A 26,489-nucleotide genomic window follows, 5' to 3' on the forward strand; every position below is an offset into this window, starting at 1 on the left:
TGATAGGTATTCTGTGACGTCGTGTTGATTAAGTTAAAGAAGCTGCTTTACTATTGAAGTCGAAGATTTTCAATCCCTATTGTCAATCTATATTGCCAAAAAAGTATACAATAGATTTTCTAAGCATATCACTGAAACGTGGAAGTGTAGAGGAGAAAGACATAATCTGACATAACTTGATGAAATAAACAGCCAGAATACTGACGAGTGCACATTACGTGTGCACTCCGCACACTAAAGTAAGTATTTGTTTACACTACATTTGTTTACAACTTAGTAATAATTTGACCATTTATGATATAATGATAGAACTAATAAAGAATAACAATATCCTGCAATATTCCGGTGTCCCAGGAAATTTGGCCCCCCCAAAATTGCCCCCCCCCGGGCCATATTTCCTAGGAAATTGCCATATTTCCTAGGAAATTTGGCCTGGGGGGGGGCAAATTTTTGGGGGGGGCAAATTTCCTGTGACAGCTTTATAGCTTTATAGTATTGTTACAATTTCTTGAGATAAATACATTATATATTATATGATTCATATGTGGGGGGGGGACAGAGTCTGGGACATGCACAGCTACATTGTGGCCACATATGCATATTGTTTAACCAAAGCACCTCACATTAGACTGCTGGTCATGACTCTCAGCCTAGGTCTAAATGTGGTAATACCACATGGGGCTGTCTACATGGCTGGTAAAAAAATCTAGAACAGTACAAGATCTGGTCGCACTGGAGGTTGACCAAGGATATTGGTCAAGATATAAAGAGATGGAATATAGTCTGTAACTATAAGTCTGTTCGACTAAAAATAGGTTTAACTTCTTTTTACTAATACTTTATTTTAATTATGCTTACTATCCCAAATTTTGGTATGCCACTATTGTTGACAAAGTTGATTGTCATTCTGAGTGGCATCATATGCATAATTGAAGTCTGCTTTCATCATTAGTAATATCTTGCAATAGAATTGTATAATGGTAATAAAGCCTTGTAGCACAGTTGCCTTCTTCTCAGTGCGCAGTGATTATAACTTCCACTCTGATCAACATTAATGAAAATATCTTACTTCACTGACTTAAGCCTTGTTTACACTATGCTCAATTCATTGGCATAGCATGGCTAAAATTGGTATCCGTACCCATTTTTATTAGTGTTCAGGCTACCAAAACAAAGGCTGTGTACGGGCACAGGTACCCATTTTAGCTGTACGTGCCCTACCTATAAATTGAGTGCAGTCGACTGTAGTGTAAACAGGGCTTAAAAGGTTCGTCACTTCATGTTTCAAATCTTATCTATGTCTAAAGGTTAATAATAATAGATAATATAGACTGTGTATGCTCCTTAACAATTATGAATAATATATAATAATACATATATATATATATATATATATAATATATAATATATAATATATAATATAATATATATATATATATATATATACACCCATTTGCAAAAACGTTGGCCGCAGATAGATAGATAGATAGATACTCGAAGTCTAATTAGAATTGCATATGATTACATTTGCATGGGATTTCAATCATATTACAAAACATATGCAATTCTAATTAGATTTCGAGTATCTATCTATCTATCTATCTATCTATCTGCGGCCAACGTTTTTGCAAATGGGTGTATATATATATATATATATATATATATATATATATATATATATATATATATATATATATATATATTACTGAATGACTGGTATATTTGTGTATATTTTGGGAAATAACGGCGGGGGGGGTTCTGGATTTCATACGTATATTTGTCACAAAATATTCACTGAAAACGCATTTTCGGGTTTTTAGATTTCCAAATTTTCGAGACCGCCCTTCATATGCGAGAACTCAGATGCACCAGTCAGATAAATATTAACTAGATAAGCCCATATGGCTGTGTGCCAAAATAATTTCACATCATCTTTGAAGATTAATACCCTACAACATTCTAAACAACGAGATAGCTATGCATGGTTTCGACCACAGCCCAGGAAGGGTCAACTTAGGATATATTTATATGTTCTTATAACCGTAAAAATAATTGCCTATAAAAGAAATCAGTCAGGCACACAAGACGAATGTATGAATACGCACCCTCGATTTTGCCATCTTGTTATACTAACTATTCTAGGGCTATCCTAGGACCTAGTTACTGTATGGGTCTCTACGGTTAACCAACACTGCTACATACTCAATGATCGCATGAGATTAACAGTTGCGTCTCAGTTCTGTAGTGATGGCCGAATTACTGACTAAACAGAGTTATTATATCATTAACTTCTTACTTTACATGGTTTATATCCTACAACTTCGACGACACAAATGTAATTTCGATAAAAATCTTTAACCCAATCTTCGCTCACGAAATCAAGTATCTTCAATGATATTAAACAATTACTTAATGGTTTCCGTGTTTGGATGGCCTGATCCAAACACGCGGGAATGTTGCGAGAGTTAGGAAAAGCGCGCGAAACACGAGCCGAAGGCGAGTGTTTTGCGAGCTTTTCTTAACTCGAGCAACTGATAATATCCAACATTCCCATGTGTTTGGATCAGATCATCCAAACACGGAAACCATTAAGTAATTGTTTTATAAAATAACAAACCATGATAAATTTGTTTTTAAATTCCCGCGAAATTTCCCTGTTTTGATGGCCTGATCCAAACACTAGCCTGCAACGCAGACTATATATTGGGGTATATATATATACCCCAATATATAGTCTGCATTGCAGGCTATCCAAACACGGGCTTCGACAAATCAGAACACGCGTTATATACATGTTATTTTATAATATGAATTATCCAATATTATTAGTTCGTCATGCAATCACTTGATCATTATGTTATCTCAATGACGTCATCCTCCCGGGAGCGAGATTCCCCGAGTAGCAAACGAAACAAAACGAAACTAGTTCTCGGGATTTTTGGGTTAAGAAACCGTCAAAATTATGCAAAAATTTCAAAAAAAATGTTCTACTGAGGAAAATTTCGAAGTTTGCTCGATTACTTCTGTTCAAAATTGGACGATAACTTTTATAACTACAAATCGCGGGAATGTGATCATTCTTTAACAAAAATAACTTAAATATTTCACTCTTTAAAAGTTTCAAGATATTTTTAATATAGTTTTATTTTCTCTTCAGGATCTGAGAACACATGAGAGTATTAACGCTAAACGGCTTCAAAAATACTTGGAAATATGGAATGGAAGTATACCAGAATTCGCTAATTCTTTGCGATGGATTGGCTTTTAAAAAGGTATTCTAGTTCGTCTTCTTTCCTATAGGCTCTTTAGACATAAAAATCTCGTTCAGCCGGGACTAAAAAAGCTCGGGTCTAATGGTCGACACAGACCAGACGCGATGCGGCAACGCGACACAACAATAATAATATAATGTATTCATGATAGGTTCCAATATAACCAAGGAGCAGCGTGGCAGCGTCTTCAAACAACTTAGCATCAAATGTGGTATAACAACTGCCTAAATAGACAAAACACTTCTCAACGTTTCAACCTGAGGGCCTTCGTCAGGAGAGTTATTAGGCAGTTGTTATACCACATTTGATGCTAAGTATTCATGATAGGTTACATGTCGCGTTGAAAAATCGCGTCCTGTCCTGTTTGGGCCTTAAGGCGATCTAATAAAACTGGAGTGATACCATGTGATATGTTCCTAATCGGGTGACTTTTCTTCCTAATGGCGGTTGGTCTGACAACTTTCAGGGCGATTCTTTTTCAACCATTGCAAAGAAGAATGACAAATTTTGCAGCAATTTAAATCTTTTTTTCTACATGTGTCTTTATATTCGACAAAAAAACTACAATGTTTGTTATATACTTGCAAATTTTTACACGTGCAATTCCACCCAAGATACGATCTGTCGTTTCCAGTGCGGTCAAGAGATTAAACTACTCTAAGACGATATTTTACGTTTATAGTTTCTATATACTGCTATATATACAAATGATAAAGTTTTAGGTGCAAACTCAGTTGAGGATCATAAGCAATCGCGTTCAGACTGAGTGCCCTAGCACTGGTGCCCGTCACTTTTTCTGGCGCCTAAGTTGAACATGATGCTTCCAAATGAAATTGGGCATGGTGTCCATGAACGGGCACTACCTTCAGAAGTAGAACACAACAAGAGCACTATTCTCAGCATGTTTTATGAACCAGTTTTAACTTTGGGCAGCAGTGCCGGGCACTCAGTCAACCAGCAGTCAAGCAGTGCCGGGCACTCAGTCAAAAATGAACATATGTGCATGCTAATATGCGCAATATAAATTCAATTATGTTAATTATGTTAACCTCGTCAACCTAAGTTACGCTGCATCAAAACCTATTAAAAACAGCTACAAAGACTTTGTTCATGAACAACTGCCTGGAAAAAGTTGGCAACGAATGTTTTGTGTCTTATGACAAACTTAAATCGTATAAAATTTGTCTTGACCCATTAACCGTCTGTTCAAAAGGGTTTATACACACCGAGTGAAGGTTGTCCAAATTCTGTATTTTGATTGTATTACTCTCCATTGAGGAAAGAATCCTCTAGTGCTTCGTGGGCATAAGGTCTATCATCAATCTTGTAATTAATCAGCCACGACACAAACTTTTGAGCTTGACTATCTCCAAGTTTCTTCAAATTGACAGAGTTTCCCTCCAAAATATATTGCATTCGTTTTAACTTCGATCCGAAAGGATGTTCACCTTTAGTTAAGATGAAGAAAGCAATCATACCCGCGACTTGGACATCTGATTTCTTTTTGAAACGAGCTTTTTCGTCCTTGTCTATTGCTTCAATTACTTCCGGCGGCATCCATCCAGGAGTACCTTTAGCGAATGTTTCAACTGTCGTGTCATCGTCATTTAGAACGCGGCTTATCCCAAAGTCTGCTAATTTCATGCGACCTTCGATATCAACCAGAACGTTTGATGGTTTTAGATCTCTGTGCAATATTCCTTTACCATGAAGAAATTTAAGTCCTGATAGAATTTCCCTAATCATTCGTGGACCATGCTCTTGTAGATGTTCAATACTGCATGCTTGAACAAGTTCCCTCAAGGTTTCTTCGCAAAGATCAACAATAAGATACATGAAGGTTTCGTCACGGTGAAAATGTCGATAGCTCACTATAAATGGAGATTTGTTTGTCTTGATGAGATTCATGATTTCTAATTCGTTTTCAACTGTTTTGTCGTCACTTTGCACCAAAATTCTTTTAACAGCAACTTCACTTCCATCCTTCATGAGACCAACATAGACACAAGAAAAACCACCATCGCCAATTTTAAATTGATTCTTTGCGACAAAAACTTGCATTGGTATTTCAATCTATACATGAAAAATTGTAAATTTTCTATCGTGAGAAGAAAAAGGAAAAAAATCATTCACGATTTATTTATAAGATATGAGGGCAAAGAAATCAAATTTCAAATATCTCTATCTATTATATCGAGAATAATTAGAATGATCATCTAGTATCCATTGTACATATAAGCGTACGAGTTCGGGCAAAATATTCTGTGTTTTCGGGCGTAAACAACAAATAGTATTCTATATCAGTCATCATGAACAAGTCGTCAGATGCCCTAAAACCTGGTTCTCACAGGTTACCGACAGTCGACGACCACGGAGAATAAAGTGCTTTGTTATTTTGAAAAATTTTCTTCGTCATCGTCGACAGTCAATGATTAGAAGTAGGATTTTGAAAGCTTTCCCGCGTCATCGAGCTGCGATGTCGTAGAGCTTTCACAGACTAATTAAAAGGAATACATATACATCTTTGAAATATTTACCTTTTCCAACTGGTTGCAATTCATTGTTTTCAACGTCTGAATTTTCTCAAAATGTTTAATGGACCTCTTGAGGCTAGTTGTAATTTCATCATGACCAAGGTGAATACTCCATTCAAGCAAACTCATTCGTCTTCCTTCAACAAACAATGTTCCAGCTCTCCTCACAGCGATGTTCTTTTCCAACAGAAGATTGATCAAAACAACTGAATTTTTCTCAACAGCCATTTTCATGATGTCAAAGCCAAGAGTATGAACGCTGCTTTTACTTTTCAGAGTTACGTCAGCACCATGTTCAACTAAATACTTGACAATTTCTAATGCACCCACGTCGACAGCAACATGCAACACTGTCTGTCCATCAGTATCCTTACCATCTACATCAGCGCCATGTTTAACAAGATATTTTACTATTTCTAGCGCACCTCCAGTAACAGCAGTGTGCAGTACTGTCCATCCGTTAGTGTTCTGGCCATTTACATCAGCGCCATGTTTAACAAGATATTTTACTATTTCTAGCGCACCTCCAGTAACAGCAGTGTGCAGCACTGTCAATCCGTCAGTATCCTTGCCATTTACATCAGCGCCATGTTCAACAAGGCATTTTACAATTTCTAGCGTACCTTTAGTAACAGCATGGTGCAGCGCTGTTCGCCCGAAAGTTTTCCTGCCGTTTACATTAGCGCCATTTTCAACAAGATATTTTACAATTTCAAACGTGTCTTCAGTAACAGCAGAGTGCAGCACTGTCTGTCCGAAAGTATCCTTGCCATTGACATTAGCGCCATTTTCAACAAGATATTTTACTATTTCTAGCGTACGTTTTTTAACAGCAGTGTGCAGCACTGTCAATCCGTCAGTATCCTTGCCATTTACATCAGCGCCATGTTCAACAAGGCATTTTACAATTTCTAGCGTACCTTTGGTAACAGCATGGTGCAGCGCTGTTCGCCCGAAAGTTTTCCTGCCGTTTACATTAGCGCCATTTTCAACAAGATATTTTACAATTTCAAACGTGTCTTCAGTAACAGCAGAGTGCAGCACTGTCTGTCCGAAAGTATCCTTGCCATTGACATTAGCGCCATTTTCAACAAGATATTTTACTATTTCTAGCGTACGTTTTTTAACAGCAGTGTGCAGCACTGTTCGCCCGAAAGTTTTCCTGCCATTTACATTTGCACCATTTTCAGCAAGATATTTTACTATTTCAAACGTGTCTTCAGTAACAGCATAGTGTAGCACTGTCTGCCCGAAGGTATCCTTGGTATTTACATCAGCGCCATTTTCAGCAAGATATTTTACCATTTCTAGCCTACATTTTTTAACAGCAGTGTGCAGCACTGTGCGTCCGTCAGTATTCTTGTCATTTATATTAGCGCCATTTTTAACAAGATATTTTACCATTTCTAGCGTACCTTCCGTAACTGCACTGTGCAGCGCTGTCCAACCAAAAATATTCTTGCTATTTACATCAGCGCCCTTTTCAACAAGATATTTAACCATTTCTAGGGTACCTTTAGTAACAGCAGAGTGGAGCACTGTCCACCCGTCAGTATTTCTTCCATCATCCTCGTTCTTGGAAGAAATGTCTGCTCCGTGGTCAACTAAATATTTGACAATTTCTTGATCTTCTGGACTGAACTGAAAAGCACGCCAAAGAATTGTCTTCTTCCAACGATCTTCTTTGTTTTCACCACGTTCAACTTGATTTCTTATTTCGTCCCAAAATTTCTGTTTTTCTTCTTCAGAGACATTCATACTTCCACTTGCTTCTTGCTTATTTTCGATACCTATATATGCAGCATTAAGATAAAAATTTTAAAAGAACACGCCTTGCCGTGTTGAAGGAAATCTCATTCGGGGAAGGAGGTGTTCAGAAGGTTTTATAATTATGTCCTCGACTTTCGGGCGTTCAGAACGGGTGGACGCTGGGTTTAGGAAGTACAGTATTCTATAATTCTTACCATCATGATATTCTTTGTTTTGCATGTCTTTTCCTTCGAGTTCCTCTTCAAGGGTCTTTATCATTCTTATATCATTGTTTTACAGGCTTCTTTAGTGCTTATAACGATATTATAATATGGCCAGACCACGATCTTCGAGAAAAACGACTACGCTGTAAAACTATGGGCCAAAATAACACACTGAGAATCTAAAAAAGCAAAACACGTTCTAGCGTTTATAGCTAAACTAATGTAGTATTAAGATGAGAACGGTTCGAATTTATTCCAAACTAAATTATGAAAAACAGATAACTTCAGATATGTCCAGACCACTTTAAAACACTACGCTTATTCGATTTTTAGGTCTGCACATAGGAAGCCCAGACAAATGAGTTGAAGTCAATAAAAATCCGGAAAACACTTGAGATATGTGTTAAAATAAATTAAAGTATGTATAATTTTCACAAAACTACTGTTAGAACCATGTATGTAGCGTGCTCCAGTGGCGCTGCCATTTGACTATGCAACTAGCGACGTAACTTACTATATTATTGGGAAGGATGGAAACTCTCGCCTCAATTTTCAACATGTTGACAAATTAAAACACAAATTACTATAGCAAAACGGCAAGTCGACTGCTAAATGCCTACCGTAGGTTTAAGTTGAATAATTAAACTATACTTTCATAACAAAAATAATGCTGAATTCAAAGGAAAGCGCTGGAAAAACGTACACAAACTTTGTAAATTGCCCGAAATTTTCGTGAATTCATGCGGGATGTAAGTACCTACCCCAAATGGCGGCGGCAGAAGAATCTGATTGGTTGAGAAAAGTAAACAAAGTATGATCGACCAATCAGATAGGTCGAGAAAGGTAAACAAAGAATGTTCGACCAATCAGATTCTTCTGCCGGCCGCCATTTTGGGTAGGTACTTACATCCCGCATGAATTCACGAAGATTTCGGGCAATTTACAAAGTTTGTGTACGTTTTTCCAGCGCTTTCCTTTGAATTCAGCATTATTTTTGTTATGAAAGTATAGTTTGATTATTCAACTTAAACCTACGGTAGGCATTTAGCAGTCGACGTCCCGTTTTACTATAGTAATTTGTGTTTTAATTTGTCAACATGTTGAAAATTGAGGCGAGAGTTTCCATCCTTCCCAATAATATAGTAAGTTACGTCGCTAGTTGCATAGTCAAATGGCAGCGCCACTGGAGCACGCTACATACATGGTTCTAACAGTAGTTTTGTGAAAATTATATACTTTAATTTATTTTAACACATATCTCAAGTGTTTTACGGATTTTTATTGTACTTCAACTCATTTGTCTGGGCTTCCTATGGTCTGCATGCTAAGTCGATATTTCGGTGAGTTCGGAATTTTCAAGATGGCCGCCGAAAATTGTTCGGCAAAATCAGAAATTTCCATTTTTATTATATTCATTTTGAAATCATACAAAAAATTAAACAAATTCGAAACCGATTTATTGGCTGAAAGAACCGTAAAGGGTGTAAAATGTGAATAATTTCCATCTCTTTTTATCAAGAAATTTTGCAGGGCATTTAAAAATTCAAAATAAAAAAAAATTTGTGCCATTTTCCCCGGTAATTTGATTGGATGGTTACACTGAAATACTAAATCTGATTGGTTATTGCGGTGCAGAGCCTCAATCTTATTGGCTTATAAATGATGTGATTAATGCTCAAAAATAGTGGGATTTGGGACTTTATTATATTCATTTTGAAATCAATGGTGTTTCTTGCAATCTGATTGGTTAAAAATAGTGTGATTAATTCCTAAATCGCACTATTTTTGAGTATTAATCACATCATTTATAAGCCAATACGATTAAAGCTCTGCACCACAATAACCAATCAGATTTAGTATTTCAGTGTAACTATCCAATCAAATTACAGGCCTAGGGAAAATGGAACAAAATTTTATTATTGGGAATTTTTAAATGCCCTGCAAAATTTCTTGACAACAATAAATGAAAATTACTCACATTTTACACCGTTTACGGTTCTTTCAGCTAATAAATCATTTTGAATTTGTTTAATCTTTTCTATGATTTCAAAATGAATATAATAAAGTGGTAATTGCACTTTGTGTCGTGCAATTTTGGTGTGAAATCAAACTTTTGATTACAAATCACACTCTGACTCCCGCTTCGCGTTCGTGCGATTTTGTAATCGCGCGTTTGATTTCACACCAAATTGCACTCCACTCAGTGCAATTACCATTATTAATCACACTATTTAGTATTTATTAACCAATCAGACTGCGAGAAACACCATTGATTTCAAAATGAACATAATAAATGGGATAATCATGACAGCAAGAAAAGATATGACTATGTAAATGTAGCCTTCCTGCAGAGCCGATGCAAAAGAAGTGCGATCTTTGATCAAAAACAGTAAGCTGTCCGTTGTCGAGACAACAAGCAGGAATTTCGTTTTAAACTACACGCCTAAAAACGATCAGGTTGATTCAGTATTGATATGAACAGGATGGAACAATGTTGTGCTGCCCACATTGTTCAGAGTTGTTATCAACTTCGAACAATATTGTCACACCCGATTCAGTTTCAACAATACACAGATTAGCTATATAGGTAATCTGTGACAATATTCTTCAACATATTATCTGAACATTAATGGCAGCACAACGGACATTGTTGCATGCTGATAAACCGCAGGCTCAGAGTTTATAGCCGTGTAATCGCCATTTTCATGTAAATTCTTGTAAATGCTTCATGTAAAACGGTATATATCGTACTTTTTATCAAAATTTATGCATTCTGATTGGGTTACTGAAAATGTGGACAAACTTGTTGATTGGTGTAAAACGAAATTCCCCCTTGTTTATCGAGAGTCGAGACAGTACGTCGTGTAAGTTAAAGAAGCTGCTTCACTATAGAAGTCGAAGGTTTTTAATCCCTATTGCCAATAGATCTATATTGCCAATAAAGTATACAATAGATTTTCTAAGCTTATCACTGAAACGTGGCAGTGTATGTGGAGGAGAAAGACATAACTTCAGGTCTTGATGAAATAAATAGCCAGAATACTGACGAGTGCACATTACAGGTGCACTCCACACACTAAAGTAAGTATTTGTTTACACTACATTTGTTTACAACTTAGTAATAATTTGACTATTTATGACTTTTACTAATTTGACTATTTATGATATAATGATAGAACTATAAATAAAGAATAACAATATTCTGCAATATTCCGGCCAACATTGGCCCAACAATAGCTATATAGTATTGTTACAATTTCTTGAGATAAATTAATACATTATATTTATGATTCATATTCATATGTGGGGGGGGGGCAGAGTCTGGGACATGCACAACTACATTGCAGCCACATGTGCATATTGTTTAACAAAAGCACCTCACATTAGACTGCCGGTCACAACTCTCAGCCTAGGTCTGAATGTGGTAATACCACATGGGGCTGTCTACATGGCTGGTAAAAATAATCTAGAACACTACAAGATCTGGTCGCACTAGAGGTTGACCAAGGATATTGGTCAAGATAAAAAGAGATGGAATTTAGTCTGTAACTATAAGTCTGTTTGACTAAAAATAGGTTTAACTTCTTTTTACTAATACTTAATTATGCTTACTATCCTAAATTTTGGTATGCCACTATTGTTGACAAAGTTGATTGTCATTCTGAGTGGAATCATATGCATAATTGAAGTCTGCTTTCATCATTAGTAATATCTTGCAATAGAATTGTATAATGGTGATACAGCCCAGAATGTTGTTTGTAGCACAGTTGCCTTCTTCTCAGTGCGCAGTGATTATAACTTCCACTCTGATCAACATTGATGAAAATATCTTACTTCAACTGACTAAAACTCCATTTACACTATGCTCAATTCATTGGCACAGCATGGCTAAAATTGGTACCTGTACCCATTTTTATTAGTGTTCAGGCTACCAAAACAAAGGCTGTGTACAAGCACAGGTACCCATTTTAGCTGTGCTGTGCCTGTAAATTGAGTGTAGTGTAAACAGGGCTTAAAAGGTTTGTCACTTCATGTTTCAAATCTTATCTATGTTTTGGTTATGTCTATAAGTTAATAATAGATATTGTTATATAGGTTTTGTGTATTTTAAATGTGATTGGTTCATTTGTAGTCACATGACTTGAAATAAATGCAATGTTTCCCGCGAGGGAAACAAGTGAAAAATTGTTGCCCGCATATTGTCATAACAAAGTGTTTTTTGTAATGAAATTGTTGTGTAACATGTATGTTTTTGTTCCTATATAACAAAGCGCTTAATGCTCGCTACCTCAGGAAATGGTGAGTTTTGTTTTCCCACGAGTCTCAACATTCAGACTCTTGGGAAAACAAAACTCACTATTTCCCTCGGGAGCTTACATTAAGTGTATAATATAGACTGTGTATGTTCCTTAGCAATTATGAATAATATATATCTTTATATATATATATATATATATTATTGACTGACTGATATATTTGTGTATATTTTGGGAAATAACGGCGGGGGGGTTCTGCATTTTATACGTATGTTTGTTACAAAATATTCGCTGAAAACGCATTTGTGGGTTTCTAGATTTCCAAATTTTCGATACCGTCCTTCATTTGCAAGAATTCAGATGCACCGGTCAGATAAATATTAACTAGATAAGCCCATATAGCTGTGTGCCAAAATATTTTCACATCATCTTTGAAGATTAATACCCTACAACATTCTAAACAACGAGACAGCTATGGTTTAGACCACAGCCCAGGAAGGGTCAACTTGGGATATATTTATGTTCTTATATAACCGTAAAAATAGTTGCCTACAAAAGGAATCAGTCAGGCACACAAGACGAATGTATGAATACGCACCCTCGATTTTGCCATCTTGATATACTAACTATTCTAGGGCTATCCTAGGACCTAGTTACTGTGCGGGTCTCTACGGTTAACCAACACTGCAATACATGTACAATGCCTCACACAAAATAGATGTGCTACCCGATGATCGCATGAGATTACCAGTTGCGTCTCAGTTCTGTAGTGATGGACCAAATTAATGACTAGGCAGAGTTATTCATTAAGTTCTTACCTTATATGGTTTATATCCTACCACGTCGACGACACGGCATCGAAAATGAAACAAATTTAATTTCGATAAAAATCTTTAATCCAATCTTCGATCACGAAATCAAGTATCTTCAATGATATTAGTTATATCCAATATTATTGCGATTCGTCATGCAATCACTTAAGTGATCAATATTATCACAGATTAGCTATATATATATATATATAGCTAATCTGTGTTATTATATACCACTTGTCAAAGTTTGGTGTTCGTAGCGTTTCATTGGTCGAGAGCGAATCACGCGAGAGTGACGACCCCTGCAGAGTGAGATCGCATGAGCAACGTGTTATCTCATGGGAAATAACAACTTTTATCCATTTAAAATTGTCTTTTATGAATAGATATTTCGTTGTTTACCTTGTAGTTTGGTTTTTCTTTGACAAGTGGTATATAATAAAAAACTTATTTACTGAGAACTCTGAAAGCATTATGTTTTGTGGACCCTCGACCATCGATATTTCACTCGGCTTCGCCTCGTGAAATATCGACAGGTCTCGGGTCCACAAAACATAACGTTTCCTTCGTTCGCAGTAAATAAGTGTTAATTATGTTATCTCAATGACGTCATCCTCCCGGGAGCGAGATTCCCCGAGTAGCAAACGAAACAAAACGAAACTAGTTCTCGGGATTTTGGGGTTAAAAAACCGTCAAAATTATGCAAAAATTTCAGAAAAATTGTTCTACTGAGGAAAATCTCGAAGTTTGCTCGATTGCTTCTGTTCAGAGTTGGACGATAACTTTGATAACTAGAAATCTTGGGAATGTGATCATTTTTTACCAAAAATTTCATTCCTTAAAAGTTTCAAGATATTTTTTAATATAGTTTTATTTTCTCTTCAGGATCTGAGAACACATGAGAGTATTAACGCTAAACGGCTTCAAAAATACTTGGAAATATGGAATGGAAGTATACCAGAATTCGCTATTTTTGCGATGGATTGGCTTTTAAAAAGGTATTGTAGTTCGTCATCTTTCATATAGGCGCTTTAGACATAAAAATCTCGTTCAGCCGGGACAAAGAAAGCTCGGGTCTAATGGTCGACACAGACCAGACGCGACGCGGCAACGCGACAGAACAATAATAATATAATGTATTCATGATAGGTCACATGTCGCGTTGCCAAATCGCGTCCTGTCCTGTTTGGGCCTTAAGGCGATCTAATAAAACTGGAGTGATACCATGTGATATGTTCCCAATCGGGTGACTTTTCTTCCTAATGGCGGGTAGTCTGACAACTTTCAGGGCGATTCTTTTTCAACCATTGCAAAGAAGAATGACAAATTGTGCAGCAATTTAAATCTTTTTTTCTACATATGTCTTTATATTCGACAAAAAAACTACAATGTTTGTTTTATACTTGCAAATTTTTACACGTGCAATTCCACAGAAGATACTATCTGTCGTTTCCAGTGCGGTCAAGAGGTTAAACTACTCTAAGACAATATTTCAGTCCGTCCGACGTGAATTTATACGTCAATAGTTTCTATACTGCTATATATACAAATGATAAAAAAATAGGTGAAGTTTTAGGTACAAACTCAGTTGACGATCATAAGCATTCGCGTTCAGACTGAGTGCCCGGCACTGGTGCGCCCCTCACTTTTTCTGGCGCCTAAGTTGAACATGATGCTCCCAATGGAAATTGGGCACTACCTTGAGAAGTAGAACACAACAAGGGCACTGTTCTCTGCATGTTTTATGAACCAGTTTTAACTTTGGACACCAGTGCCGGGCACTCAGTCAACCTCGTCAACCTACGTTACGCTGCATCAAAACCGATTAAAAACAGCTACAAAGACTTTATTCATGAACAACTGCCTGGAAGAAGTTGGCAACGAATGTTTTGTGTCTTATGACAAACTTAAATCGTATAAAATTTGTCTTGACCCATTAACCGTCTGTTCAAATGGGTTTATACACACCGGATGTGGTGGTTTATCAGACCACTAATTTTCTATTGCACGAGGTTGTCCAAATTCTGTATTTTGATTGTATTACTCTCCATTGAGGAAAGAATCCTCTAGTGCTTCGTGGGCATAAGGTCTATCATCAATCTTGTAATTAATCAGCCACGACACAAACTTTTGAGCTTGACTATCTCCAAGTTTCTTCAAATTGACAGAGTTTCCCTCCAAAATATATTGCATTCGTTTTAACTTTGATCCGAAAGGATGTTCACCTTTAGTTAAGATGAAGAAAGCAATCATACCCGCGACTTGGACATCTGATTTCTTTTTGAAACGAGCTTTTTCGTCCTTGTCTATTGCTTCAATTACTTCCGGTGGCATCCATCCAGGAGTACCTTTAGCGAATGTTTCAACTGTCGTGTCATCGTCATTTAGAACGCGGCTTATTCCAAAGTCTGCTAATTTCATGCGACCTTCGATATCAACCAGGACGTTTGATGGTTTTAGATCTCTGTGCAATATTCCTTTACCATGAAGAAATTTAAGTCCTGATAGAATTTCCCTAATCATTCGTGGACCATGCTCTTGTAGATGTTCAATACTGCATGCTTGAACAAGTTCCCTCAAGGTTTCTTCGCAAAGATCAACAATAAGGTACATGAAGGTATCGTCACGGTGAAAATGTCGATAGCTCACTATGAATGGAGAGTTTTTTGTTTCAATGAGACTCATGATTTCCTTTTCGTTTTCAACTGTTTCATCCTCACTTTGTACCAAAATTCTCTTAACAGCAACTTCACTTCCATCCTTCATGAGACCAACATAGACACAAGAAAAACCACCATCGCCAATTTTGAATTGATTCTTTGCGACAAAAGCCTGCATCGGTGTTTCAGTCTATGGAGAGAAAAACCATAAATTATCTATGGTTAGAATCGAATACCTTTCGTCGTCATATTAAATAAAAGCAAGGGGGCCACTTGCTCAAAGCTAGATTAGCCCTAACCCTGGGTTAAATTTTACTCCGCTGTTTTGGTTTATAGACTTTTATTGATCCCCAAAATATTTATGGAAAAACATGTCCAACTTCACAAAGAGTGACATGCACATCTGGTTTAAAAATATATTTTGTCGCTACAACCCGTGTGGATGGATGTGATTTAAGTTTCTTGGTTTAGGTCTGGTAATGAGTAAAATTAAGCTACCGACAGTCTAACGGAATCCAAATGCGCGTCGTGGAGCTGGAGCTTAAATAAGCTACCGCGTCGTAAACACTCCTATAAACCTTAGCTGCTTTTTAAATATTTACCTTGTCTAACTCGTTCAAATTCATTGTTTTTAACATCTGAATCTTCCCATGATGTTTTACGGACCTTTTGAGGATAGTTGTAATTTCATCATGACCAAGGTGAATACTATATTCAAGAAGACTCATTTGCCTTCCTTCAACAAGAAATGTTTCAGCTCTCCACACAGCGATGTTCTTTTCCAAAAGAAGATTAATCAAAGCAATTGATTTTTTTGCAACAGCCATCTTTAGGACGTCAAAGCCAAGAGTATGAATGCCGATTTTATTTTTAAGGGTTACGTCACCGCCCTGTTCAACTAAATACTTTACCATTTCTAATGCACCAGCATCGACAGCAGTTTCCAGCGATGTCACCCCCTTTTCATTTTTGCCATTTACATCAGCTCCACTTTGGACAAGATATTTTACTATTTCTACAGTTCCTTCAGTAACTGCAGCGTGCAGCACTGTCCTCCCATCATTCCTCTTGCTTTTAATATTAGCGCCATTCTCAAGAAGACATTTTACAATTTCTAGCCTACCATTAGAAACAGCAGTGTGAAGCACTGTCGTCCCTGTATTATTTTTTTTGCCATTCACATCGGCGCCATGTTCAACAAGATATTTTACAATTTCTAGCGTACCATTTGTAACGGCAGCGTGCAGCACTGTCGTCCCTGTATTCTTTTTTCCATTTACATCAGCGCCGTTTTCAACAAAAAATTTTACAAGTTCTAACTTACCACTAGTAACAGCATAGTGCAGCACTGTCTGCCAGTTATTCATTTTGCCATTCATTTTGCTGTGTTGAACAAGATATTTTACAATTTCTAGCCTACCATTTGTAACAGCATAGAACAGCACTGTCATCCCTACATTCTTCTTGACATTTACATCAGCGCCATGTTCAACGAGATATTTCACCATTTCTAACGTGCCTTTAGTAACAGCATAGTGCAGCACTGTCTGCTCGTCATTATCCTTTCCATTTACATCAGCGCCGTTTTCAACAAGATATTTTACCATTTTTAACGTACCTTTAGTAACAGCATAGTGCAGCACTGTCCGCTCGTCATTATCCTTTCCATTTACATCAGCCGTGTTTTCAACAAGATATTTGACAACTTCCAGCCTACCTTTAGTAACAGCACTTTGCAGCACTGTCGTCCCAAAAATTTCCTTGCCATTTACATTAGCTCTTTTTTCAACAAGATATTTCACCATTTCTAACGTACCTTTAGTAACAGCATAGTGCAGCACTGTCCACCGGTGTTTATCTTTGCCATTTACATCAGCGCCATGTTCAACCAGATATTTTACCATTTCTAACGTACCTTTAGTAACAGCATAGCGCAGCACTGTCTGCTCGTCATTATCCTTTCCATTTACATCAGCGCCATGTTCAACAAGATATTTTACCATTCCTAGCGTACCTTCAGTAACAGCATCGTGCAGCACTGTCCACCCTTTAGTATTCGTTCCATTTACATCAGCGCCCTGTTCAACAAGATATTTTACCATTTCTAGCGTACCTTCAGTAACAGCATCGTGAAGCACTGTCCACCCGTCAGTATTCGTTCCATTTACATCAGCGCCTTTTTCAACAAGATATTTTATTATATTTACAGTACCTTCAGTAACAGCATGGTTCAGCACTGTCCACCCGTCATTATTCTTGCCATTTACATCAGCGCCCTGTTCAACAAGATATTTTACCATTTCTAACGTACCTTCAGTAACAGCATGAACCAGTACTGTCCAGCCGTCGGTCTTTTTTGCATTTACATCAGCGCCCATTTCAACAAGATATTTAACTTTTCGTAATGAACTGTAAGAAACAGCATAGTGCAGCACCGTCCACCCGTTTGTACTCTCACTCCTTACATCAGCGCCGTTTTCAACAAGATCTTTTACCATTTCTAGCGTACCTTCAGCAACGGCATAATGCAGCACTGTCCACCCGTCGGTATTCTTTCCATTTACATTTGCACCCATTGCAACAAGATATTTTACCATTTCTAGCGTACCTTTAGTAACAGCATAGTGCAGCGCTGTCCTCCCGTGTTTATCCTTGCCATTTACATCAGTGTGACATTGCTCAACTAAATATTGGATAATGTCTGTTACACCAGCATCAACAGCATGATGCAGGGCAGTTTTGCCCGACTTATCTTTGCAATTTATATTAGAATCAGTATTTTCAACAAAATATTTCACAATTTCTAATGATCGAGACTGTATTGCACTCTGAAGAACGTTGCAATCGTCTTGGAAATAATGCTCAGGGTCATGTTGAAAAAAATACTTAACAATATCAAATAAACCATTTCTCGTCGCCATCGACAAAACTGTTTCACTATCCTCGTTCTTGGAATAAATGTTTGCTCCATGGTCAACTAAATATTTGACAATTTTTGAATCCACTGGACTAAATTGAAAAGCACGCCAAAGAATTGTCCTCCGCCAACGATCCTCTTTGTTTTCACCACGTTTAACTTGCTTTTTTATTTCTTTCCAAAATGTCTTTTTTCCTTCTTTAGAGACATTCATACTTCCACTTACCTCTTCTTCTTTTTTTCATTGCCGGTCCTATATATGCACAACGAAATAAAGATTAGCAACATAGCCATAGGCTTTTTGCTGCGTAATATGTTATACATTTGTCAACTTATAATGATCAGTAATAAATTTGTTTTCTACATGGAGCTGTCGCCAAAATGATTGTTTGATTGGGTCGTTGGTTTTCCGGAGCAAATCAAATTTTGTCTAACATAGTGAACTAATAATAATAGAAGACATATGATACGCATACATTTTATCGTATTTCAAAAATATAACAGTTCAAAATGTAAACAAAGCATTTATTTATTTTACGACTGGAAATTCCTTTTGAGTTTTAAACAGTTTCCTTGATTAGTCATCTTGAAGTGTAAATATCTAGTTCTTTTTATTCACCCGGAGTTCTTTTATGGAATTTTGGTTTTAAAAGGCTCGGCTTAACGTAATCCAAGAGATTTATGGATCCTGGATTCCACTGCTTGGAATCCGGATTCAACTCCTTAGACTCGGATGGATTCCGGATTCCACATTACTGGTGGATTACGGATTCCAATTAATAATTTTCCAAGTTGAAGGCAAATAACCGCATTTCATATTAGGCATTTCATATTTCACTTTAAACTTCTTAAACAATGGATTCTAGAATGACCAGGAGTTTGGATTCTGAATTCCTCGGAAAATTTGGATTCCGGAATCACTGTTATAACCATATGTTCTTCTTGCAATTCGATTGTTTTTGCGGTATGTTAACTCGTAATTACTCCGGCGTGAGCGACGGAGTTGAAAATTCGCCTAGGTTTGGTTTGGTTTTGTTTTGTTTTATTTTTCGTCGTCGTAAGTTTGTTTTGGCGCGAAATTTAGTATGTGACCGTATTTATCTACGTCATAATTTTGTCTCCCAAGAGTTGTGGTGCACAGCTTTGGCTAATTTTCCGATGCGCGATTTGATTTTGCTCGCATGATACGACAATTCCCCCAAGAGGAACAAATAAATCGTTCTTTTCGTTCGATTCGTTCTAATCGTTCGATTAAGTTTAGATTTAATTGGGGTAAGAATATATTTAATACATGTAGATTCTGGTCCTATTTTAATAATATCGCTGCTATTTCGCTGTTTAACAAGATGTCGTCGTTTACGGACCGTTGAGAATCAGCTTTTGCTGAAGGGCTACCGTGTTTAAATAAATTTTAATAATAATAATAATAAGCTTCATATTGAAGACTGGCACGTGCGCGGCACGCTAGAGTTAATGCCAGAACAGGCGTCTTGTTTGAATGTAAACACCCATACAAGCCTTCTAGCGGCGGCTCTGCTCTAGCACAGCCTCGTACCCAGGCGCTTTAAATAACTTAAATATAGGCACCCGGCACTACAGGCTTGTACATAGATCAGTCTCAGCTTAGCTACTGATCTATGTAAAAGCCTGTATTGTGCCTATATTTATAGTTTAAAGCGCCTGGGAACGAGGCTGACTCTAGCATCAGAAGACGACAATATTACTTACGTAATATTGTTCATTCATATTTTTACATTTTAGACATTATTATTGGTTTGGAGTGAAAATGCCGATAAATGTGCGTTGTTAGTTGGCTTAGAGTAAGAACCGAACACGAAGTCTGATCTTAGGAATGTTGGGTAAAAGACGAATATATAAATATACAAGACTTCTACTTTGCCGTCTGAATTGGCTACAGGGCTGACTATCCTAAGTCAATTCTATGTAAAGTTTAGGTACTAAAGTTAACATGAACCTTCACTGCTTAAATGAATGATATAAAATTCGTGTATCAAGACAATGAATCGAGCTTTTGAGACAAATTCATTGAGCATACGACCGCACACAATGCCTCCCACAAATATGCTCCCCCACACAGCCACAGAGTTATTTATTAACCACTTACCTTCAATTGTTTATATCCTACAACATCCTAAAGAAACAACGATACAGCAATCCAAAAGAAACGACGATACAGCATAAAAAATGAAGCAAATGTTTTTTTAAAAGAAATCTCCGTAATCTTCGTTCTCAGTAAACATAAACTTCGATCACGAAAGTGTTATTGTCAAGTGTTATCGTCATTCATCTTCTAACATGCTGTGATGTTGTGATGTTCAACACGACCTGCCGGGATCGGAATTTCTCTGAACAGCAAACGAAACTAGTTTTCAGGCTTTTGAGAGTAAAACCGTCATAAATTATTTGCCTTCTTGTTCAGAAGTTTGCCGAACATAAGGAAACGTCTGGAACAAAAACTCTTAGTCGAGCATCTAGACCATGTTTCTACTGACCATGCACTGCAACATCAAAGCCCTTTATTATTGTCTGTTCATTCAGTCTCGAGATATTGAGGAAATTTTAATGTTTTTAATCGGTTTAAACTTTAACGATAATTTTCATAACTACAAGTTTCTGAAATGAAATGTGATCAAGAATTTTACCAATTCTTAGTTAAATATTTCAGTTCCTGGCAGCAGAGTTCATGTAAGTTCTCAATAGTCAAATTTAAGCACTAAATTGGAAAGTTTCAAGGACTCTTTTGTCTCGCCGGAAATTATAAAATGATGCTCTATTCTTGAAGCTATTTTCAAACATCTTTATCACGTTTTTTATTCTCAAGTACTTTTCAAGTGCCCTTAGAACTGACTTTTTAATTCACGTGCTTTACAAGATATTTTATTTAAAGTTTGGGCCATTTAAAGTTTTCATACTCTTCTTAGAATCTGCGAGAGTCTTAACGCTGATTTATTCGAATACATACGCCAGGATATGAATCGTATACGACTAATAGCATCGTGTAGATATAGACCTTATGGACATACTCGGTGGCTAACGCTAGGAAGAGTAAAATAACTGACTCATAATGAAGATAGCTATCCGACTGGAAAAACTTAGACTAAGAATGGTTTGCGTATTTCATACAAACTTCGCAAATAATTTGTCTTAAACGATTGTCGGTCTGTTTATACCAGCGTTAATACACACGGATTATCACGCACACTGCTGACTTTCCATGGTACCGGCAGCATTTTTGTTTGTGCAAATTCCTTATCTCGATTGTATATTTGTATTAGTTTCTATTAATAACGAATGAATCCTCCAATGCTTTGTCAGCATAAGGTCTATCATCAATCTTGTATTTAGTCAGCCACGACACGAACGTTCGAGCTCTATCGTCGCTAAGTTTCTCCAAATTAACAGGATTATCTTCCAAAATATTTCTCATTCGATCAAACGAAGAACCAAAAGGATGTTCACCTTTAGTTAAGATGAAGAAGGCAATCATACCCGCGACGTGGACATCTGATTTCCTTTTGAAACGACTTTTTTCGTGCTTGTCTATTGCTTCAATTACTTCCGGCGGCATCCATCCAGGAGTACCTTTAGCGTATGTTTCAACTGTCGATTCATCTTCATTTAGAACGCGGCTTATTCCAAAGTCTGCTAATTTCATGCGACCTTCGATGTCAACCAGGACGTTTGATGGTTTCAGATCTCTGTGCAATATTCCTTTATCATGAAGAAATTCTAGTCCTGATAGAATTTCCCAAATCATTCGTGGCCCGTGCTCGTGTAGATGTTCAATACTGCATGCATGAACAAGTTCCCTCAAGTTTTCTTCGCAAAGATCAACAATAAGACACATGAAGGTATCGTCACGGTGAAAATGTCGATATTTCACTATAAAGAGAGAGTTGTCTGTTTTGATGAGACCCATGATTTCCTTTTCGTTTTCAACTGTTTCATCCTCACTTTGTACCAAAATTCTCTTAACAGCAACTTCACTTCCATCCTTCATGACACCAACATAGACACAAGAAAAACCACCAGCACCAATTTTGAATTGATTGTTTGCGACAAAAGCCTGCATCGGTATTGCGGTCTATGGAACAAAAACCATAAAATTAATTATCTATGATGAGAAATGAGAAGATGAGAGCTAAAAAATCACCTTTTCTAACTGGTTGCAATTCATTCTTCTCAAATCCTGAATCTTCTTACGATGTTTTACAGACTTTTTGAGGAGAGTTGCAATTTCATGATAACCAAGATAAATACATCGTTCAATAAGACTCATTCGCCTTCCATGAACAAGAAATGTTCCAGGTCTCCACACAGTGATTTCCAGTAAATACTCTACAATCTCAAATGCACGAGCATCTACAGCAGCGTGTAAGACTGTCCATCTATCAGCGTCCTTACCATTTACATCAGCTCTCAGTTTAACAAGATAGTTTATTTTTGGCGTACTTATAGTAACAGCAGAGGGACACACTGTCCAGCCATTATTTGTCTTGCCATTTACATCAGCGCCATGTTCAACAAGATATTTTACTATTTCTAGCGTACCTTCAGTAACAGCAGAGTGCAGCACTGTCCAGCCGTTATTCGTTTTACCATTCACATCAGCGCCATGTTCAACAAGATACTTTACCATTTCTAGCGTACCTTCAGTAACAGCGTAGTGAAGCAATGTTTTGCTGTTAGACACTTTTCCATTTACACCAGCGCCATGTTCAACAAGATATTTTACCATTTCTAGCGTACCTTCCGTCACAGCACTGTGCAGCACTGTCCACCAGTCAGTGTCCCTGTCATTTACATCAGCGCCGTTTTCAATGAGATATTTTGCAATTTCTGGCGTATCTTTAGTAACAGCAATGTGCAGCACTTTTGACCTGTGAATATCCTTGCCATGAATATTAGCGCCTTTTTCAACAAGATATTTTACCATTTCAAGCGTACTTTCATCAGCAGCATAGTGCAGCACTGTCCAGCCGTTGGTCATTTTGCCATTAACATCAGCGCCATGTTCAACAAGATATTTCACTATTTCTAGACTACCTTTGGTAACAGCAGTATGCAGCACTGTCCACCCGTGAGTATTCTTTCCATTTACATCAGCGCCATGTTCAACAAGATATTTCACTATTTCTAGCGAGCCATTAGTAACAGCATAATGCAGCACTGTCCGGCCGTTAGTATCCTTTCGATTTACATCAGCACCACATTTTTCGACTAAATACTGGACAATGTCTGTTACACCAACATCAACAGCATGATGTAAAGCAGTTTTGCCCGACTCACCTTTACAATCAATATCAGCACCACAATCTTCAACCAAATATTTCACATTTGCTAATGATTGAGACTGTATTGCACTCCGAAGAACTTGGCATCCGTGATGTCTATGGTCACAAACAATTTTACCTCCACTTGCCTCTTGCTTCTTATCAATACCTATATACATATACAACAAAAAAATTAACGCTTTTTGCTGGAAAAAGGTGTTAATCAGTGAGAAACTTAAATAAAAAATGTTTCTATTTCTTTTATAATACAACTCAATAAAAAGATTTTGTACAAATATTATAATTCGATTCAATTACAAATTCTCATTACATCGCTTCGCTTCTCAAGTTCGGCGGGAAAAGTGCCGTGTTTCTTCTATACAGTTATAGAAACACGCTTCTCGACCAATCAGCACGCGCGTATTATAAATGTTATAAAGTTATAAATAGATTTGTCCCACGTGGAGCTATGCCCACATAACAACATATATAATATACTAATTAACAATTAGACAACGAGTCCGAGTTGTCTATTCGCTCATAGACAACAAAGGCGAGTTGTCTAATTGTTTTAGTATACACCCTGTACCTAGATATATTAATTTCGAGAAAATAATCGATACACCGCAATTACACCGAAAAATGATTTAATTATTTCAATTTTATACGGTCGCGCGAACGAATTTTTCCCAAACGTTCACCATCACGAATAGACAATGGTTGAGTAGTGAATCAGAATGTAGGATTTGTAATAGACAATAGTCGGGTGTATATTAAAACTGTATAGAAACACGGGAATTTTCCCGCCGAACTTGACAAGCGAAGTAATGTAATGAGAATTTGTAATTGAATCGAATTATAATATTTGTACAAAATCTTTTTATTGAGTTATATTATAAAATAAATTTAAAACATTTTTTCCTGTGTTTCTATACAGTTTTAGTATACACCCGACTATTGTCTATTACAAATCCTACATTCTGATTCACTACTCAACCATTGTCTATTCGTGATGGTGAACGTTTGGGAAAAATTCGCTCGCGCGACCGTATAAAATTGAATTAATTAAATTATTTTTCGGTGTAATTGCGGTGTATCGATTATTTTCTCGAAATTAATACATCTAGGTACAGGGTGTGTACTAAAACAATTAGATAACTCGCCTTCGTTGACTATTCGCTCATAGACAACTCGGACTCGTTGTCTAATTGTTAAACAGAAACACGTCTCTCGACCAATCAGCACGCGCGTACTATAAATGTTATATTATAATAATATATATTAGCAATAATGCATCGGCTAATTCAAAAATCTATAATGTGTGTCAAAGGATGACGGAAGCGAAAATGTGATCATTTGCGCATGAATGTAACTTAGAGAAAGTTCGTTTCTAAACATGCACATTGAAAATGTGATCACATTGAAATATTGAATCGAAGATTCTTTCACATTGTTTACATGTATATTGCCTCAATAAAATCCTGAAATTTAACTTTTTGAAACGTAGGTAGTGTTTTTCCGAGAAGGATTTGTTGGCAATCAGCATTTTTTTGCATGTAATGTTACACATGCAGTTACTCAAAATAACGTTTAGAAATTTTGTCCATTTTTGTCCTTCTTAGATTCAGCCATTCTCCTATTACCTTGCGAAGTCGCCATATCTTGGAGTTGAACGGCTATGCTGTAAAGCAACTGATTCTGACTTCGTATCAAAATATAGCACACCTTTAAAAAGGAAAATTTGATATAGTTATAATGTCAGTGATATAGTTTATAGTAAGAATGTTTTTTAAATGTAAACAGAATGAGTTTATTTCATCTGCGTGCCCACCATAAAGTCATTAAAAATCGTATTCAAAATTCCTAGCTGGGTGTCTAATCGCCAAGGTTCACTGATTATTGACCAAGCATGAGATCGGTACTGTAAAATATCTGACTGAGGCTTTTTAGTATGCAAAAACCTCGGTCAGATATTTGACAGTACAGACCGAACAAGCGAGGTCAATAATCTGTTTATTACATCGCTGAACTATTAATCTGTTTAACTAATCGCTAAACTATTAATCTATAATCTGTTTATTAAATCGCATGAGATATCTGGGATACTGGTCCACATACGGAATATCGCTCGTCAACCAATCAGATTAGAGGATTTTGGAAAGCCATATAATATAGGTTGCCTATGGGTAGAAATGCTGCCTGTAAGCATGATGTCAGTGTTCGGGTTGCCAATAGGCACTTTAACCATGTAGGACGGGAACACGACGACGGCAGCTATCAATACAATGCTTCATTGAAAAGAAATGAATTATTAAATACCTATGGAAGTTTTAGACGTGATCTACGTTCTGTTTACAACGGCAGAACATCGTTTATTACGTCCTATGTAGAAGGTTTGCATTTCAGGACCCAGTGAGCGCTATCTCGAATTAGGCTTTATAGAATTGTCCCTAAAAAAAAGACAATGTTTTCAACGTCTTATTTCTCATTAAACTGGTACAGTTAATAATATACGACAACGCTTTATCATAACATTTATTTAAAGGAGTATCACTCAGTCCAACCACGTCGTCGTCGTGTTGCCGTCCTACATGCTTAAGTTCCTTAATCTCGTTCCCACGCGGAGCCGGCTTGGAGATTATTTTACTCAGCCTAGTCCCAGGCCTTGTAAGCGCGCGCTGTTAGTTATGCAGGAACAGCCCACACTGAGAGGCCTAGCACAAAATGTTAAGATTTCAAAAATTGTCCCTGATTTTGTCCCTGATGCAAAT

The 26,489-nt window shown here is 36.9% G+C and overlaps 3 protein-coding genes across 3 annotated transcripts; 1 reads left to right on the forward strand and 2 right to left on the reverse strand.

The window, feature by feature from the left end:
* Positions 1-3,788: 3,788 nt before the first annotated feature.
* LOC114519502 (putative ankyrin repeat protein RF_0381) lies at positions 3,789-12,994 on the reverse strand. The gene is made up of 4 exons (XM_028539642.1): positions 12,854-12,994; positions 7,771-7,958; positions 5,810-7,596; positions 3,789-5,345 (listed from the first exon to the last, which is right to left on the reverse strand). The coding sequence occupies exons 2-4, from the start codon at positions 7,832-7,834 to the stop codon at positions 4,536-4,538; spliced, it is 2,661 nt and encodes an 886-aa protein (XP_028395443.1). The 5' UTR covers positions 7,835-7,958; positions 12,854-12,994; the 3' UTR covers positions 3,789-4,535.
* Positions 10,459-25,466, forward strand: LOC114519519. Its single transcript, XM_028539663.1, has 4 exons — positions 10,459-10,643; positions 10,842-10,860; positions 13,733-13,845; positions 25,341-25,466. Exons 1-4 carry the CDS (start codon positions 10,501-10,503, stop codon positions 25,447-25,449), a joined length of 384 nt encoding a protein of 127 aa, XP_028395464.1. The 5' UTR covers positions 10,459-10,500; the 3' UTR covers positions 25,450-25,466.
* Positions 14,218-17,017, reverse strand: LOC114519509 (2-5A-dependent ribonuclease-like). Its single transcript, XM_028539654.1, has 2 exons — positions 16,110-17,017; positions 14,218-15,697 (listed from the first exon to the last, which is right to left on the reverse strand). The coding sequence occupies exons 1-2, from the start codon at positions 17,013-17,015 to the stop codon at positions 14,888-14,890; spliced, it is 1,716 nt and encodes a 571-aa protein (XP_028395455.1). The 5' UTR covers positions 17,016-17,017; the 3' UTR covers positions 14,218-14,887.
* Positions 25,467-26,489: the final 1,023 nt, after the last annotated feature.

Source organism: Dendronephthya gigantea, unplaced genomic scaffold (assembly GCF_004324835.1).
Source record: "Dendronephthya gigantea isolate DGI-Jeju-01 unplaced genomic scaffold, DenGig_1.0 000013F, whole genome shotgun sequence".
NCBI classification, from domain to species: Eukaryota; Metazoa; Cnidaria; class Anthozoa; order Malacalcyonacea; family Nephtheidae; genus Dendronephthya; species Dendronephthya gigantea.

Excerpts from the sequence above, each read along its gene's own strand:
- LOC114519519 (XM_028539663.1), top strand. The coding sequence starts at position 10,501 with ATGCTTCATGTAAAACGGTATATATCGTACTTTTTATCAAAATTTATG. Across the intron at positions 13,846-25,340 it reads ATGGATTGGCTTTTAAAAAG|ATTCAGCCATTCTCCTATTA; the intron begins GTATTGTAGTTC and ends TGTCCTTCTTAG.
- LOC114519509 (XM_028539654.1), bottom strand. The coding sequence starts at position 17,015 with ATGGTGAAATATCTCGTTGAACATGGCGCTGATGTAAATGTCAAGAAG. Across the intron at positions 15,698-16,109 it reads ATTTGAACGAGTTAGACAAG|ACTGAAACACCGATGCAGGC; the intron begins GTAAATATTTAA and ends TTCTCTCCATAG.
- LOC114519502 (XM_028539642.1), bottom strand. The coding sequence starts at position 7,834 with ATGATAAAGACCCTTGAAGAGGAACTCGAAGGAAAAGACATGCAAAAC. Across the intron at positions 7,597-7,770 it reads AAACAAAGAATATCATGATG|GTATCGAAAATAAGCAAGAA; the intron begins GTAAGAATTATA and ends CTGCATATATAG. Across the intron at positions 5,346-5,809 it reads ATTGCAACCAGTTGGAAAAG|ATTGAAATACCAATGCAAGT; the intron begins GTAAATATTTCA and ends TTTCATGTATAG.